At 50.8% G+C, this 16478-nt stretch overlaps 1 protein-coding gene across 11 annotated transcripts in view; it reads left to right on the top strand.

The window, feature by feature from the left end:
* Nucleotides 1–16478, top strand: part of Prdm16 (PR/SET domain 16) — a 324097-nt gene that overhangs the window by 272729 nt on the left and 34890 nt on the right. For 7 of the 11 annotated variants that reach the window (XM_039111366.2, XM_063287044.1, XM_039111367.2 and 4 more), the window contains 2 exon segments: nucleotides 1425–1562; nucleotides 13876–13978. In XM_039111366.2, coding sequence (XP_038967294.1) covers nucleotides 1425–1562; nucleotides 13876–13978 — 241 coding nt within the window. 11 annotated transcript variants of the gene reach the window in all.

Raw genomic sequence — 16478 nt, 5'->3', positions numbered from 1 at the left:
GCTCTGGGAGCTGCAGGATTTCCTGCTTCACATTCCAAGTTGCTGCTACCTGGTACCTCCAGACGCTCATTGCCACCCTCTGTCAGGAAGCCAGGGGGGCTCACTGATGGGTATCAGATGGGAGATAAAGCAGCCTGGAGCGGGGGCAGGGGGCGGGCAGGGGGCGGGGAGAAAGACTCACTTCCTAACAACGTGCTCAGGGTCTGACTTTGCAGCAAAGTCCTTGGGGACGAGGGAACAGACACGGAGTGCTTGGGGCTGTTGCTTCGTGCTGACTTCGTGCAGAGAGCTTTTCCAAAAGAACTCTTCCAGTGTCCGCCCCGGGTGTGCAAGGATCTTGAAAAGGTGTGCAGTGCTGAATGTGAAGGGACGATCCGAAAGGAGACCCTCCTGCCTGCCAGGATGGAGGCTGAGTGTAAACCGTCGGGGCGGAGGCCCTAGGCCACCTCTGATGGGTCCACCGGACTTGATTACCCCTGCCTGCTTGGACTCTGTCCTACCCACCTGGTCACTCTTCCCACCTGGAAACGCCTTCCCTAGGACACCCCTGCCCTAGGAGACCCAAGCCACCAACATCCCTTCGGCCATCCTGCCTTTTGCATGCCCAGTTAGCCACCCCAGCTGCTGCTGGCTTCAAATTCTTTGAATTAGAGCTTACCACAGAAATGGGCAAAGCAGGCAAGAGCTGGGAGGGTCTATTGCACCTCCAGCTACCAGCCTGTGGTCCAGGTCTTCTTGCAAGCAACCCTCAGGTTGGGGGTGGGGAGTGGGGGAAGAGTTCAGCAAACCAGTCTCTGAAGCCAACTTCAGAAGATTAGCAGCAACTAAAGACCAAGCAGAGAGAGCAGAAGGCTGTGAGGAAGCAGGACATCTGCGTGCAGGCCAGGGTCAAACTGAAACTTTTTTCCAATTGAGAGGAAACAAATATTTTTTCTGGCACTCAGGTGGTGCAATGTCTGACAGGAGCAGGTACACCCAGGCACACGTGTGCTCACATAGGCTCACACAACACAGACTCAGGTGCAGCTACACACCCTGATAACACCTTTCCCTTCAAACCTGCTTTTTCTAGCTCAACGCCCCCACCATCCTTAGCAGAGGGCTCGTGGCAGACACAAGAAGGCTCTGCTTTCTCACACCTGGTTAGCTTACTGGAAGGTTTTTTACCGTGGTAGAGACTCGTCATTGCCTAACCTGAGGGAGAGCTAGCTACTCTGTTACGAACCAGAAAAGCCACCGTGCTCTTCTCTCCTCCAATCTCCCAGAGGTTCCTAGGACCAGCCTGGGTGGACAGAGCCTCTCCTTGCCTAGAACTGGCTGAGGTCTTAAACAGCCTACTATCCGGCCTGACCCCTGAGGCCAGTGTGGTGTGACACAGCGTGCGTAGGGCGGGCACCACTGACCTCAGTTTGCTTCTACTCCAGCAGATCTCTGAAGGTTTGGGCAGCGAGAAGTTCTGCGTGGATGCCAATCAGGCGGGGGCCGGCAGCTGGCTCAAGTACATCCGTGTAGCATGTTCCTGTGATGACCAAAACCTCGCCATGTGTCAGATCAACGAACAGGTAGGTTAGGCCGCTCACGGGGCCTCTGTGTCTGCAAACTGTCCTTGGGGACTGCACCATGGTGCGTGGGTGTTAAGATGAGGGTCAGCCGAGCCTCTGATAAGGTCATAGGTCACCTGCTAAGCTGTCCAGTCATAAGGGGTGACCATTTAACACCTGCCCAGCATGGGCTACCGGGAAAACTCAGCTGCCCCAGAACACCTCAGAAAAGCAAAGGACAGGAGAACTTATCTGAGGCACACGGCATTGGAGAACTGAAGGCGTGGTTTTAAAGGCCAGCAGGAGTAGACAGGACCTCGAGTCATGGGGTCCGCTTTCCCTACCAATGCCTTGTGGACAGGAATAAATGATCTTGCCTAAACAGCCCTGGTCAAACAAGGTTTCCAGAAGGGTCGGCACTAGCCGGTCTACCACCACACAGGTGCCTTCTACACCAGGCTAAGGGAAAATATCCAAAGCCCACAAGTCGTAACCGTGGCCTGACCTACTGCCAAGAAAGTGGTCTCACATTGGCAGGGCCTCCCATCTCTCTGGGAGTAAACCGAGCTGAGCTGTCCTGACTTAAGTCCCCTCAAAGGCCCAGGAACCTCCAGTTCTGAGCTCAGCTTCTCAGAGCAGAAACCCTCCTAAGTTCACTGCGTCCTTCAGCTTCATGGCTTGTCAGCGTGTTCGCAGGGCTGGGGTCCAGACCTGGAAGCCCATCAGGAGAGAAGACTTCCCATTCTTTCCACTGTGATGGGCACTGCATAGTCCCTTTTTGTAGCTGCAAGTTTGATGCTGCAGACTTAGTACCCCAGCAAAGCCACCTCCCATTCTCAGAGCACGGGTGGGTTCCTCTGGCTACCAGCTCCTGGGCAGAGCAGTTTATTCTGCCTGAGTCTTAGGGCTACATGGGAGATTTTGATGAGAAGCGGGGGAAAGGGGCTCCATTTACTTTAAAAAAAAAGATTCGTGAAGACCACGTAACAAAGGCCCCATTCTTGTGCGGCCTCTGCAAGCTCTCTAAAGTGGTTCAAGGCTCTTGACTCTAGAGAAATATTTTGCATTTAAAAAGACAACAAGGAAGCTGTGGGGAGACCCCTGACCCTGCACACTGCCTCACGGAACTCCTCGAGAGCTTAGTCTCCTTAGATCTTGGGCTCAATTTGGACCTAGCAGTGGATCCACCGGACACCAGACACCTACTGGTTCCAGACAGCCAGGACCGGGGCCTCTGTCATCAAGACGTCTAAGACTTTAACTAAAACCATAATAGTGAGAGCAGAGAAAAAGGACTTTCTGACCAACTTAAGAGCACTGAGTACAGAAATAAATAACCATGACGTTAAAATGGAACATAGAAGGAAAAGCTCCAGCTTCTGCAAGAAAGAGGCAGGGTGACGGAATACTGGATTTCGGGTGCCACAGAGCTTGGGCATGCTCCTTCTGAGGCTCAGGTCTGCAGAGCACCCTGGCCTGGGGAGCACTGGGGGAGGGGTGCGGCTGGATGCAGGGGTGGCCTTCTGTGAGGTGCCGGTAGAGGTTTTGTTACTTAAGAAACAGATGCTAGAACTCAGGTGCCCCGAAGCAGGGAGGCGTGAATCTTGGTGGGGGCACAAACTCTTTAGAAAACACAGAGTAGGGTCCTGTCAAAGAAAAACTGGCCTGCAGAAACCTTTACAAAAGCCATTTCAAGGAAGCTCATTTCTGACTACTACCTTGTGGGTTTAGAGAAGGGATTGCCTGGCGGGGACTTCTCTCCTCATTTCAGACCATGGGCAAGAGTGCTCCAGGATAGGGAGATTTACAACCTTAAACACCCTGAATCTCTTTAACTCAAAGCCACTGCATCCCCAACCTTGCCCTGCCCTATGCCCTGTGCCCTGTGCCCTGTGCCCTGTGCTCACACACCTGGCTATACTGTGTGGCTAGCATCAAGTCAGACTTAACTGGCTCCTTACCTGCTGGTTGTCTCTCCCATGTAGCCTTACAGTGTGAATTCTCCCTGGTTTATGGGACAGGTAATAAATAGTCTTGCATCAAAAGGAACCAGAGAGTTAGGAAAATGCCACCTTCTGGAGGGTCCAAAGCCAAAATCACCCCCAAACCTGGGGCATTTCCTGTTCTAAACCCCATGCTGAGACCCCTCCATTCTGGGGAGAACAGAGCCCCTTCCCCACTGAGACCCACAGACTCACAGCAGATATTCACCAGTTAAATTAAATGACTTCCTGAAAGGAAAAATACACTTCAAGCTAGCCCTTATTCTCCCCCAAAACAGACACAGAGAGTGCATACACACACACACACACACACACACACATGTGCACACACAAACACACATGCACGTGCACATATACACACTTATGCATACACATGCACATGCACACACACGTATACATACACATATACGTATGCACACACATGTGTATGCACACATACCACATGTGTACATATACACGCACACACATGTATGTGTACATACACACATATGCATACACATACACATGTGCATACACACACACACACACACGCCTGTCCCTCTATTACTCCCTCTTCTTTCTGCTCTCTTTCCTCCCAGAAGGCCATAGCCCCCATATAAGTATTTCTACTTCCTGGTCATCCAATGGAGATAGTTGTTCCCACAGAGTAGTGCTTTGGTCCTCTCTGTGGCTGAATAAAATTTCCTAGAGATCCAGGACTTAAAAAGATGCCTGAGGACAAGCTTCTCTTTGTGAAGGAAACACTAAAAAATGTCGGTAGTGTTTCTCAGATTATTTTCCCCCTCCCAAGAGTGTCTGCAAAGGCTTCTAGGCAGTTAAGAATGCCAGATACCCACAGACAAATGCACAATGCACGTGTGTACACATGGGGTCATGTGCATACCTAAACGTAACAACCATATGTGTGAACACACGTACTGTGAGCACACACATACGCACACACACACACACACACACACACACACACATGTACACACACACAGCACTCCCAGGATAGCACAGGCCCTGAAGGGGAAGAACCCATGACCCAACACTTGCATTGCAGAGATGGTGATGTGCTATCTGGGACATTTAGTGAGGAAAATACGTCAGATCAGAGATGAATAGGCCTTGTTTCAAGATTCATGATGCATGACCTCAGCTCCCGTATCCAAAAGAGATGCAAGAACAGAAGCTCCCAACATCTTAAGAGAAAATTCTGGGAGCTACAATTACCAGAAGAGAGGAGCTGCTGCATACAGAGGGGAGATGGCTCTAAATTGAAGACACAGGTCAGCATGGAGAACGGGAACTCAGGATCCCTAGGCCCTGTGCTATTAATGGTCAGGACTTGGGCTTGGAAGAAGCCTGGATTCCTGGAGTCCTGTGTCCTTGGGAGAGACGACATGTCTGCTGCATATTGAAGACTGAGGAAAGTGGTCTCTCATACCATCACGGGGCCACATCTGTCCCTACGGCTGCAGCAGAGATCCCTGACCCAGATAGGCACTGGAAGCCATAGCCTACCTCTCTTCTGATGCTGAGAGTCCTCTCAGCCCAGCCATGCGCCCTCACTCCAGCCTTACCTGACACGTTCAGACCTGCCTCTGGCCAGAAGACAAAGGTTATTTTATTGATCGTCTGCAGCCTTTTGGAGCTGGAGACACCGGCAGAAGTGAGACCAAGGCTCCAAGGGACTCCGTTCCCATCCAGCTTTTCTGAAACTTCCCTCCAAGGTGTAGCCTCCCGGTGACCTGCTGTGGGTGGCTGTGGAACCAGTGGCCCTTTACTCTAGTAGAGTCAGCCAGGGGCCATGCACCTGTCCCTCTCAGATCCCACCTTGCCCAGTGACGCCACAGGAAAGTGCTCATTGCCCCGTACCCGAGTTACCAACTGAGCTATGAGATTCCCCTCCTGGCGCTCTGTGGTTCTAAGAGTCCTCTTTTAAGGGTTCAACCTCAGGCTCATGAGAGGGACTTCTCATCATCCTCATGTCTGCCTGGGAATCTTCCTTATGGTTCTGAAAAGGGAGGCAGGCAGCTAAGGGAGACCATGCTAGGCCATGAGTATTCCTCCTGTACACACAGAGAGGACAAGATGGCCTTTGGTTAGCAGTACACCTGACCCCAAAAGATCCTGCTTTTGAAAATCAAAGGCTTTGGGCTGGTCCATCTGATCAGAACGACATAGCCACTGCAGAAGTCAGGGGAGTAGGGCTTCGCCCTGGTGTGTGGGGGGAGTGAAGTTACAGCCTTACAGCATTCCCAGATGCCAAGCAACCATTTCTGGGTGCTTTTGCTCTCTTCTAAGGACAAACAAGCACTCACAGGCATCCCAGTTCACTCTGGACACCTCAAGTGGAGCTCCACCCACCCTTTCCGACATGTCCTCTCTCTGGAAAATTCAAAACATCCAGGTCACTCCTGGGTGTGTTTTTTTTTTTTCCTCCTGCAATTATGAACAAATGGGTTGGCTTGAAGCCTTCAGGAGACACAAGCAGGGTCTGTTGCCGAATTTGTTTTAATGTTAAGAAAGTAAAAAGAAAGCTTGGAAATGCTGTGCCCACAGGAAGAAGCAGGGGTAGGCAGAGGTCTAGTCACAGAGGGGCTATTTTCCCTTTTTTGTGCACTGCCTCAGCGTGAGGGGGATGTGGATAGAGGAGCGTTTACTGGTCAGCAGGCTGAGGTTGGAGGACTGAGCGAGGGTGTTTTCCAGCAGCTCTGGGAGAGGCTGCGAGGCTCAGCCATGCTGCTCCGGCTTCTCACTTTTCCTCTCGTGGAGCAACACCCTGGTATTCCGTGGCAGGGTGAGCAGCCAGGATGCCATGCCTAGCCTAGCCTGTGGCTACGAGGCAGAGCCAACCATAGCAACGAAGCTCAAAGGGCAGGTCTGCCCCCAGCAGAACAGTAGTCCCTCTTGAGTGAAGTGTTTGATCAGGGGACCTGGTAAGGAGCTGTACATTCAAGTGTCCACAGAGCCGTCCCTGCGTCTTAACGAAAACCCTGATGCTGCTGGGGCCCAGTGGAGCCTGGTGGCCAACAGCTGCTCTCTCCCTTCCATTTCCCTCTCCCGCCACAGGACCTCCTTTTCCTGCAAGGTGCATGATACACTCAGGCTGATATTTGAAGCAGGGTCATCAGGCTCCGAGCCCCTGACCTTTCCTGGCTCCTTTTCCTTTCTCCCTACATCCTTTTAAATTAAAAATCATAATTTTTTTTTGTTTTGGTCCTTTGAAGGGGTAACTCCAAGTAGGAATGTGCCGTTTTCCCTTTGAGAACAAGTAAGGTGTGACTGGAGAATTTGTTGAGCCTTTCCTAACCAGTGAACAAAACATGTAAAACACTTAGTGCAGGATGGCAGGGTCTCTGCAGGAAAAGCACTGGCCACCTAACTCAATGACCTGAGTTCAATACCTTGAATCCAGTGGTGAAAGGAAATAACAAACTTCTGCAAGTTGTGTTCACACACACACACACACACACACACACACAGAAACCATACACACACACACACCATATGCACACTCACACACACACACACACACACACTCAGAGAGAAATCATACACCCACCATACACACACTCACAGCACTCACAGAGAGAGAGAGAGAGAGAACCATACATGCACCATACACACACTCACAGCACTCTCACACACACCACACATACTCTCACACACACATACACACAAACTCCCATACACCACACACACATATTCACAGAAACCATATACATACACAGACTCACACACATATACACTCTCACACACACTCACATACACACATACCATACACACTCTCACGACATTCACATACTCACACACTCACATACACACACTCACAGAGATCATACACAGACTCTCTCTCTCTCACACACACATACACACACACATGCACACATACACACACAGAAACCATACACACACAGACTGTAACACACATACACACTCACACACAGACTCACATACATTCTCACACACATATACACACACAAACACACAGGAACACATACACCACACACAGACTCTCACACTCACACACACACATACACACACATTCACAAAACCATACATACACAGTCACATACACGCACCGCACACACACTCAAACTCTCACACATATACACGCATGATGTAATTTATACTTTTTTAAAAAAAACTTTAAAAAAATCACGTCAAAATTTGTTTTAATTCAGAAAAACTCACCATCAGGGGCTCTGCGGTCCAGAAGGATCCTCTGTTTTGAAGAGCAGTTAGGTATAAACTCAGCTTTCTGCTGTGGTGCTATAGTACAGCCATTTGTCATAGTTGATCTCCCATTAACTAAATGCAGTGCCTGTCGGAGGCCATGTAATGTTGCTGACTATTTAGCTATGGGCTAATTACTTTATATTTTTATAACCCTTATCCAGACTTTGCAACCAACGAAGGGAAAAACAAATGTGTAGGGGTTTTTAAGTTTTCGAGTGGCAAATGTATTGTAACAAAATTATAAAGGCTTGGGCACAGGAGAAGCTGGCCCAGCCCAGCATGAGTGAGAACCATACAGATTTAGGACGGCCGATGAATATCGCCCTGGCCATAGAAAGGAACCACCTGTGCGTCCACGGTTTTAAACCCGGACTCCACTCGCCTCCTTCCGACGTCACCTGCTGGGGGTTTCATTTGTTAAAATAGTTGGAATCTAAGATTAAGCAGGCCCGGGAACTCTGGGGCTTTAGTCTTAATCACTTAAACAGTGTTTTTGGTACAGGCCCAGGGCTCTGAGGAGCTGAGAGATGGCGGTCATTCTGCACTGCTCTGGTTGTTCATTTGCGTGAAGAGCTCCTGGACTTGGAACTGATCCCAGAGCAGGTGTCTGTCTACCTTTGGGGGGAGACAGTCAGTCCCACCATTCTCTTTACGTACACGGAACCGAGTCTTCGTGTCTGGAGTGTGGCAGGGGGGGATAAGAAAACACTTGGGCTGAGCCAAGTATAGTTTACAAGTGAGGGTGTTGGCCCAAGGTCTGCTGGATGAGGGAAGCTGGGAGAAAGAATCAGAGGCTACACTTCGGGCTCTGTCTGCGTGCGTCCTTATTTCGGAGAGTCGCCGACAGAAGCTTGTCACCTCAGCGGTCGGGGAGACGGTTCCCACCCTCAGGTTCTTAGAGAAGGAGCAGCCACCACACGTTCGTTCGGTGACAGGTCCCCAGGACTGGGGTGCTGTGTTTTAGAACAAAGGCAGTTTGCTTCTTCCCTGCAACGCTGCACCCCAGGATACTTTGGGGAGGCGGTGGCTAGAGGGTATCAGACTCCTGGTTTCTTATTCTCCTCTTGTCTTGTGAAACTCGGTGGCAGCTCGCCTGTAATGCTAATGGTCGGGGGTCCGGAGCCGTCTAGATGGAGACTATGTCATAAATCAAGTATAAGAATCCTAAAGGTTGCAGTTACAGGTTTATTATGAGCCAGGCACAGAGGGGCCTAGAGCATACAGTGGGTGGCAGTGCACAAACATAGGATGCCACACCCCCGGCCCCCTCAACCTGGCACCCCTGCCAAACCCCCCCCCCAGTTCCCACCGAAGTTGGCCTTTGTTAAGGGAAGTCACCCAGCCCCACAGACCAGGAACTGGCTTTCTCAGAATTCCTGGCTGATAAGGCCTTTGTGCCACTTGAAACAGGTCATAAAAGCATGGGTTGGCTTCTGTATGTGCCTCCTGTGGTTGCCTAAGGCAGGGCCAAGACTTCAGGAAAGGCTGAGGCTGTGAAGACTCCTGCTCACTTCCTCAGACTCCCAGGCGGAGGCATGAGGAGACACCTCAGGCCCCACCCGGCCTCTGCAATTAGCACTAATAGGCACTGATTAATTACATAGGGGGCTCAAAGTCCTACCGGCCACAGTTACTGAGCTTAGTGCCTTGTGTCCCCAACATGTCCCTGACAGGGGCCCTGGTGGCCATTCTGTGAGGCTGAGGAAGGGACGGTTGTTAGCCCTGCTGTGGCTCTTGTTGCTGTGTCCATGCTGGTGGGAGGGCCCCAGCAGGCTCCTGTCTTCAGAACTGGAGTAGAGGTCCGTGGAACCCTGGTGAGCCCAGGAGCAGAGGTGTGGGAGGGTGTGGAGTCCCGGGATTCCCTGTAGTCCTCAGAGGGGATCAGGAAAGGGGACGTTGGGCAATCCCTAGAGCCAAAGTGGGGGTCAGTGAGGCCCAGTGTCCCCAGAAACGGGCTTGGGGTGGGCAGGAGTGTGTCCCAGTAGGACTGGCTACCTTCAGAGGTATCAGGAAGGAAAGTAGTGGCCATGTAGCTCCCAGAACCAGAACCGGGTGGCAGAGCTCCAGGTTCCCGTAGCCCAGAGAGAAAGGAGTGGGGCGTATGTGGGGAGGAGCCTTGGAGGTCAGTCAGCCTAGCCAGGGGTGATGTGAGAGGCAGGCAGGCTGGGAGGAGTGTGGGTGGAAGGAAGGCGACTCTCCCCTCTGCCTTTACTTCCCGAGATAGCCTGGTAGAGAGGGTACACGCTGTGCCATGGCCGCCATGGCCACCACGGCTTCATGCATTCTGGGTAATCGAATTTTGCAGATGGGAGGAAGGCCGGCTGGTAGCAAGTTCTGACTCAAAGCAGGCCCTCCAGGGGATGTGCCTTCCTTCCCCTCTCTTTCAGCCCTGGTACCCAACCCTTGTGCTGCTGAGCCGTGGTCGTGAAGCCTGTATTTGCTGACCACTTCTGAATGCACTCTGTTCTCGAGCTTGTTAACGACTGACGCACACCCTCCGACTCAGGGGGCACCCGGGTGGCCGCAGCTCCTCACTCTGGGGCAGCTGTGGGTGTATGTATCCTCTTCTGAAGCAAAGCCGCTCGGAGTCTGACCTTCAGAAAGATAAGCTATTCAGCCGCCGTGTGATGACGTAAAGCTGAGATCTTAGAAACCACTGGCTTTATTCCAGAACTCTGCTTGATCCTCATTTCCAGCCTAACTCCCAAGTCACTACCATGGGTTGCTGTGTGGAGGAATGCCACACTGATAAGATCCCTATGTCCACCTGCAGGACCCCACGTGTGCACTTCTGCTATCTGATGTTCTGGGAGGGACAGCCACTGGGCACTGGGGACCCAGTGCAGTTCCTCTATGGCCTTTAGTGACATCCAGGAGTCACTCTGAAGCTAGTTGCCTATAGCACTAAGTAGGGCTGTATTCTTGGGATGTAAGCAGCTGTCCCAGGGAGGGCAAACCTCTGCCAGAAACAGAAGAGTTGTTTACTGTTTGTGGCTGGCCTAGAGGGTCACCTCCCCTCTTGTCCCTGTGTCTAAGTTTGTCTTCCCTTAAAATGTTCTTTCTTCTCCCCTCCCTCCTGTCCCGAACCCTCCAGCAATGCAGAAGGCTAGCCTAGGGCAGCTGGGCCTCTGCCAGGCTTCCCCAGAGTAGCAAGTGTCTCTGGAGTATTTCTCCCACATCAACCAGTCCTAGCATCAGGACAGAGTCCCCAGCCATAGTAGGCAGTGAGTTACTGTGACAGAGAAGAGATTCCACATGTCTGACACTTCCAGATCCAGCTGAGCTCCTAGGAGGCCCAGGACCCCGCACAAAGACTTGGGCCTCTGGTGTCTCTGAGGCAGAGTGAAGTGGAAATTTAAGTGTCCTTTGGAAAGTCAGTTGTGTTGGATGGTGCTTTGCTGGGGCAGACCGGTGAAGGAACGTTTTGCTGAAGCAGACACAGGTGAAAGAATGTTCTGCTAAAGCGAGCATGTGAAAGGACACGTGATGAGGGATTCTTCGCTAACGACACGCATGTATCAGTCCGTAGTGTCGTTGAGCTGCGAATGTCGGGACTCCATAGAGAGAAGCCTCACCAAAAAACTTCTGGTGGTGTGCCGCAGTTTCTTGCCACTTCTGCAGACTCGGGCTGATTGGCAGAGTGATGTCAGCTGAGGCAGACGCACGTGCTGAGGCAAGACCCGTGGAGGACAGTGACGGCAGCTGAGCTTGGCTTGCTCATAGAGCTAGCTGTGCAGTGCTTGTGGGTCTCGTGTCTTTGTTGGTCTTCAGTTGGCTGAGAGAGGCACAGCTGAGAGCTTCTCTTGGCATCCCTGTCGGCCCCGGTCCTTCTTGCTGACTCGAGCCGAGGCTGAGGCCTGGCTGTCTCTGCTGGGCAGTGCCACCCCTGCTGATTCCTGTTTGCTATCCCGACTCTACCAGACTGGACTGCTGGTGTATCTGTTAGGTGTTTGGGATCGAGCTGCTGCCGGTGACTCCTGTGAACTGAGCAACACAGATAAGACGTGTTCTAAAGAACCTTTCTAAACAGGTCCATGTCCCTGCTTCTTTTCTTCTCTACTACCTCTGGTGGGTGGTGGGCTAGAAGGGGAGGTTAAAGTGCTTAAAAACCATCATTAAAAATAGGGTTTAAAACTCGAAGTCACAGGAGAGTCTGGCCAAAGTCAAGAAAGACACCCCCCAAACCGCCCAAACCCACGGTGCTCTGGAGACTTAGCCTCCCCAGCAGAAACGTCGTCATCTCCGCCACTGAAACAGGCTGGCTCTGGCTCTGGGGAAACAGGATAGCAAGCTGCTCTCTATGCTATCTACATGTCAGACCATTCTCTGAACTGGATACACTAAACGTAGCTGTCTCAGCTCCAGACATAGAACCTAGACCCACACACATGCACACACACACACACACACACACACACACACATGCACACACACATGCACACAGATACCACAATACATGCACACAGACTCATACATACCACACACATACACAAAGCACACATACATACACACCACACATATGCACACACACACAGACACACTCATACCACACATACATACACAAAGCACACACACCACACAGATGCACACACACATACCACACATACACACACAAGCCCATACACAACACCATAGACACACACATATACACACATACCACATACATATACACACCACACACACACACACACACCACACATACACACATATGTATTCACATCACACATACATACCACACATGCACATTCACACACCCCACAGTTACATAAACACACCCCACACATACATACATACCATACACACACACACACACACACACACCACACCATACAGTCTCCAAACCCATGTCACCTGCTGAATGCAGATCCTGACAGGCATTCGCTCCATCCTATTCCTGGCCTTCCTGAATGGCTACCACACTGGTGTAAAAATCACAGCCTCGCATCCTCACCCAAGAGCCTGTGCCCAGCTGGAAAGCACCTTCACAAGCAACTGCAACTCTGAGCCCACCCCTGCCCCCACCCCCGCCCCCAGCCAACCCTCCTATAGCCAGGTGTCTCCTGCTCACACTAACAAAGGAGATTTGAGAATAGACTACAGCACTCCAATGGGAAACCCCTGGTTGGTGTCTTGATGCAAGTATCACCTTTCCTTTCTATCAGAGCAGAGTACAACAAGCTAAGATGTGTTGTTTCTTTCTTTCACTCGTATGCTGCAAACGTTCCTGCATAGACCTTCTCCACTGTAGTTAGCAGCTGGATCAGGCCGGTGTGATGTCTCAGCAGGCATCACCAAGCCTGAGAACCTGAATTAAATCCTTAAGACCCACATGGTGGGAGGAAAGAACTGACTCACGGAAGTGGTCCTGTGAGCACCACATTTTGCCCCCAATACACACAGAAATAAATATAATAAAACCTGTTTTCGATAAAAAAAAATAAACAGTTTGGGGTCTGGGGAGATAGCTCAGCAGTGAAGAGATCTTGCTGTTAGAGATCAGTGGTTTTCAACCTTCCTAACTCTTCAGTACAGTTCCTTGTGCTGTGGTTATAAAGTTATTTTCATTGCCACTTTGTAACTGTAATTCTGCTACTGTTATGAATGACAATGTAACTATCTGAAATGCAGGATATCTGATACTAGACTCCTATGAAAAGGTTGTCCCACCGCCAAAGGGTCATGACCACCAGGTTGAGATCCTCTGTTCTAGAGGGTCTGTGTACCCACCTGGCAGTTTCGAAGTCCAGTTCCAAGGGATCCAATGCCCTCTTCTGGCCTTCTCAGGCACTGCATGCATACGGTGTATATACATGCTGGTAAAAAAGAAAACATGCATACACATAAAATAAAAATAATTCTTTAAAAAAAATTTAGGGGTTGGGGATTTAGCTCAGTGGTAGAGCGCTTGCCTAGCAACCGCAAGGCCCCTGGGTTCAGTCCCCAGGTCCAAAAAAAAAAAAAAATTTAAACATTGGTCAAGAGGCTTCCTCGGGATAGCCCTCTCTGTGGGTAGCAGTGCAGTGGGGCAGAGGCTCTGTGGGCCCCTCGACGATGACAACACACAACTTGAGTGTTCACTGCTGTCTTTAACCTCTCTCTCCTAGATTTACTATAAAGTCATTAAGGACATCGAGCCTGGAGAGGAGCTGTTGGTGCATGTGAAAGAAGGTGCCTACTCCTTGGGTGTCATGGCCCCCAGCCTGGATGGTAAGACCCTGCTGAGCTGTGGCCCTGTGCATATATGTATATTTATGTACATATATGCATGTGTGTATATACATGTCCTCACACATATAGAAGCGTGTAGTTGATGCTGAGAGTTTTCTCTGATCATTTTCTATTTTACTTATGGAGGCTCTCTTTGAAACCTGGAGCTCACCAGTCTGGCTAGTCTGCCTAGCCAGGTGGCCTGAGCAACAGTGTCTCAGCTTCCTGAGGCTGGAAGTTGCAGGCGGCCAGCTGCACACCTACCTGGCTTTTATCTGAGTGCTGGGGATCCAAACTCTGGTTCTCATGCTCCCACGGCAAGCCTTTTATCCACCCAGACTTCACCCAGCCCCAGGAGGATGTCTTAAGTGTATTACAAACTTTCTGTAGTAAAAGGACCCCAACCTAGTTTGCCACTTGGGAGAGAAACTGGTCCGTGTAAGAGGGGAAGGAGCCAGGCTGTTTCCAGAAGCCCACCAGTAGTTACAAGTCCTAGAGAGTCACAGAGGGGTCGGTGTTTGGTCAGAACCAAGCTGAGGGCTGAAATGGATCCCACAGTGGGATGAGTCCTTAAGCTCCTCATACAAGTATGTGTCCAGCTGTTAGGGTGTGTCCAGCAGGTTCTGCCTGACAGTCTCTACCTGAGCATCTCTGAGGCAAGGGTAGAGAGGAAGCCAGTTTCACACACTCTGGGCTTTCGACACATGGATTTATACTCCATGTGGACTGCTTGGGGCCCTGACACAGCTGTCTTTTCAAGAAGGCCATGTTTGTAACGAAGTGTGGGTCTGTTGGCATTGCTCACCAAGGGGTTTCAGGATTCATGGCTACTTTCTCATGGGGCATGGTGGGGTGGAGGAGGGGGAGGTGTTGTTCCTGTGTGTACAGGAGAAGTACACTTGTATGGGTATGCATCTAGAGGTCAGAGGTCCACCTTGGCTGTTCCCCATTTGGTGCTCTCTCCCTTGTTTACTAGCCTGGAGCTTGCGGTAATTAGGCAGGGCTGGATGGCCAGCAAATCCCAGGGATTCCTCTGTCTCAGTTCCATTCCGGGCCATGCACGACATAGCAAGCGTGTTGCTCAGTTCTCTTTCCAGCCATCTTGTGTGGCTTTTTTTATTTTTCTAGGATGAGCTGCCAGTGGAACAGAAAAACACTGGCCCCTACCTGTTTTCTAGAGTCTAGAATAAATCCTGTCCCCTTCTCTGGGAGGCCAGAGCCTCGGATCCCCGAGGAGACACAAAGATTCCAGGAGCTGGATGCTCACTGGAAGTCTCTGTGACCACACCTGTGGACTCAGCCTCAGTTTATCTGTTGACCCTTCAAGCCCTCCAGTGACCGGAGCGCCCCCTTCTGGTGGTGGTGACTGTTTCGTTTTCCGTAGTCATACATATCTCTATGTCGTCAGACAAGACATCGGGGCGGAAGGACCATTTTACCAGCCAGATCCTCTCTGACTCCTCCCCTAAAATTTCATTTCAATCGGGCGGTCGCAAAAACAAAAACAAATTGCCGAGACTTGCACAGCAAGAGGGGAGGTTTGCTTTCCCTTTAGATGATCCTTGAGAGGGCCTGTGAATCTGGGCCAGCACCTGAGAACCACAGGAGATAAATACTCTGAGCCCAGAGGAGAATCCTGAGCCACTGCGTTTGTACGTTGAAACCCCTTTCTTCCGAAAGGTTCTTTTTGGGGCTTTGATTCTTGTCCCCCTACACACGCCTCCCACCCCCGATATTAAATAACCCGCTTTGAATTTTTTTCTAATAACTGATCAAACACTTGGGAGCTAATTACTTTCCACGCATAATAGCCTGACATCAAATATTTGACTTCCCTAACCTCCGCTGTCAAGATCACTTTTTTCACCACCCCAACAGCTACCCCACCCCCCACCCCAGGCACACACCCTAGTCAAATTCCGAACCTCACAGAAAGGGAATGCAAACGCGTCCCTCACTAAGATAATTATCATAAAAAAAAAATCTTTTATCCCAGCCCTGGCTAAATGCAGCCAGCCCCTTTATCGCCGCAGGAATTTGGAGTAGACTCTTGAGCGCTTTTGAGCTGGAGTCGTAGATTAGGATGCGGGTGCCGCCGCGTAATTGTGAGCTCCTCGGTCTTCAAGCCATTAGGCAGGGATTTATTTTTTCTGTTTCGTTCCCGTTCGGCCGGGGGAAAGTCGCTGATGGAACCTGAACTAGACAAGCAAGGTGCAGGTTTGACAGACAGGCACTGGTATGGGATCATTTGATGGAAGGTTAATGTACCCAGCCCAAGACCCACACCGCATTTAGGGTTTCTTTCCTTGTGCTTTTGTCGGGGATATGGAGGTCTGGGTCGGGATTGTTGGAATGAGGATGAAAACAGAACCTCTGTCTTGCCTGATGACAGGTAGGGGACAGCATTGTTCCCCCAAAGTTGGAGCCCTGTACAGATAGCGCTCCTCACGGGCAGCTGGATGGAAGGCACAGCCCACTCCCTGGTCACGAGGCCTTATTA

This window comes from Rattus norvegicus, chromosome 5 (genome assembly GCF_036323735.1).
Source record: "Rattus norvegicus strain BN/NHsdMcwi chromosome 5, GRCr8, whole genome shotgun sequence".
NCBI classification, from domain to species: Eukaryota; Metazoa; Chordata; class Mammalia; order Rodentia; family Muridae; genus Rattus; species Rattus norvegicus.
Note: the sequence above shows the minus strand (reverse complement) of the source record. Positions and strands in the feature narration are given on the sequence as shown.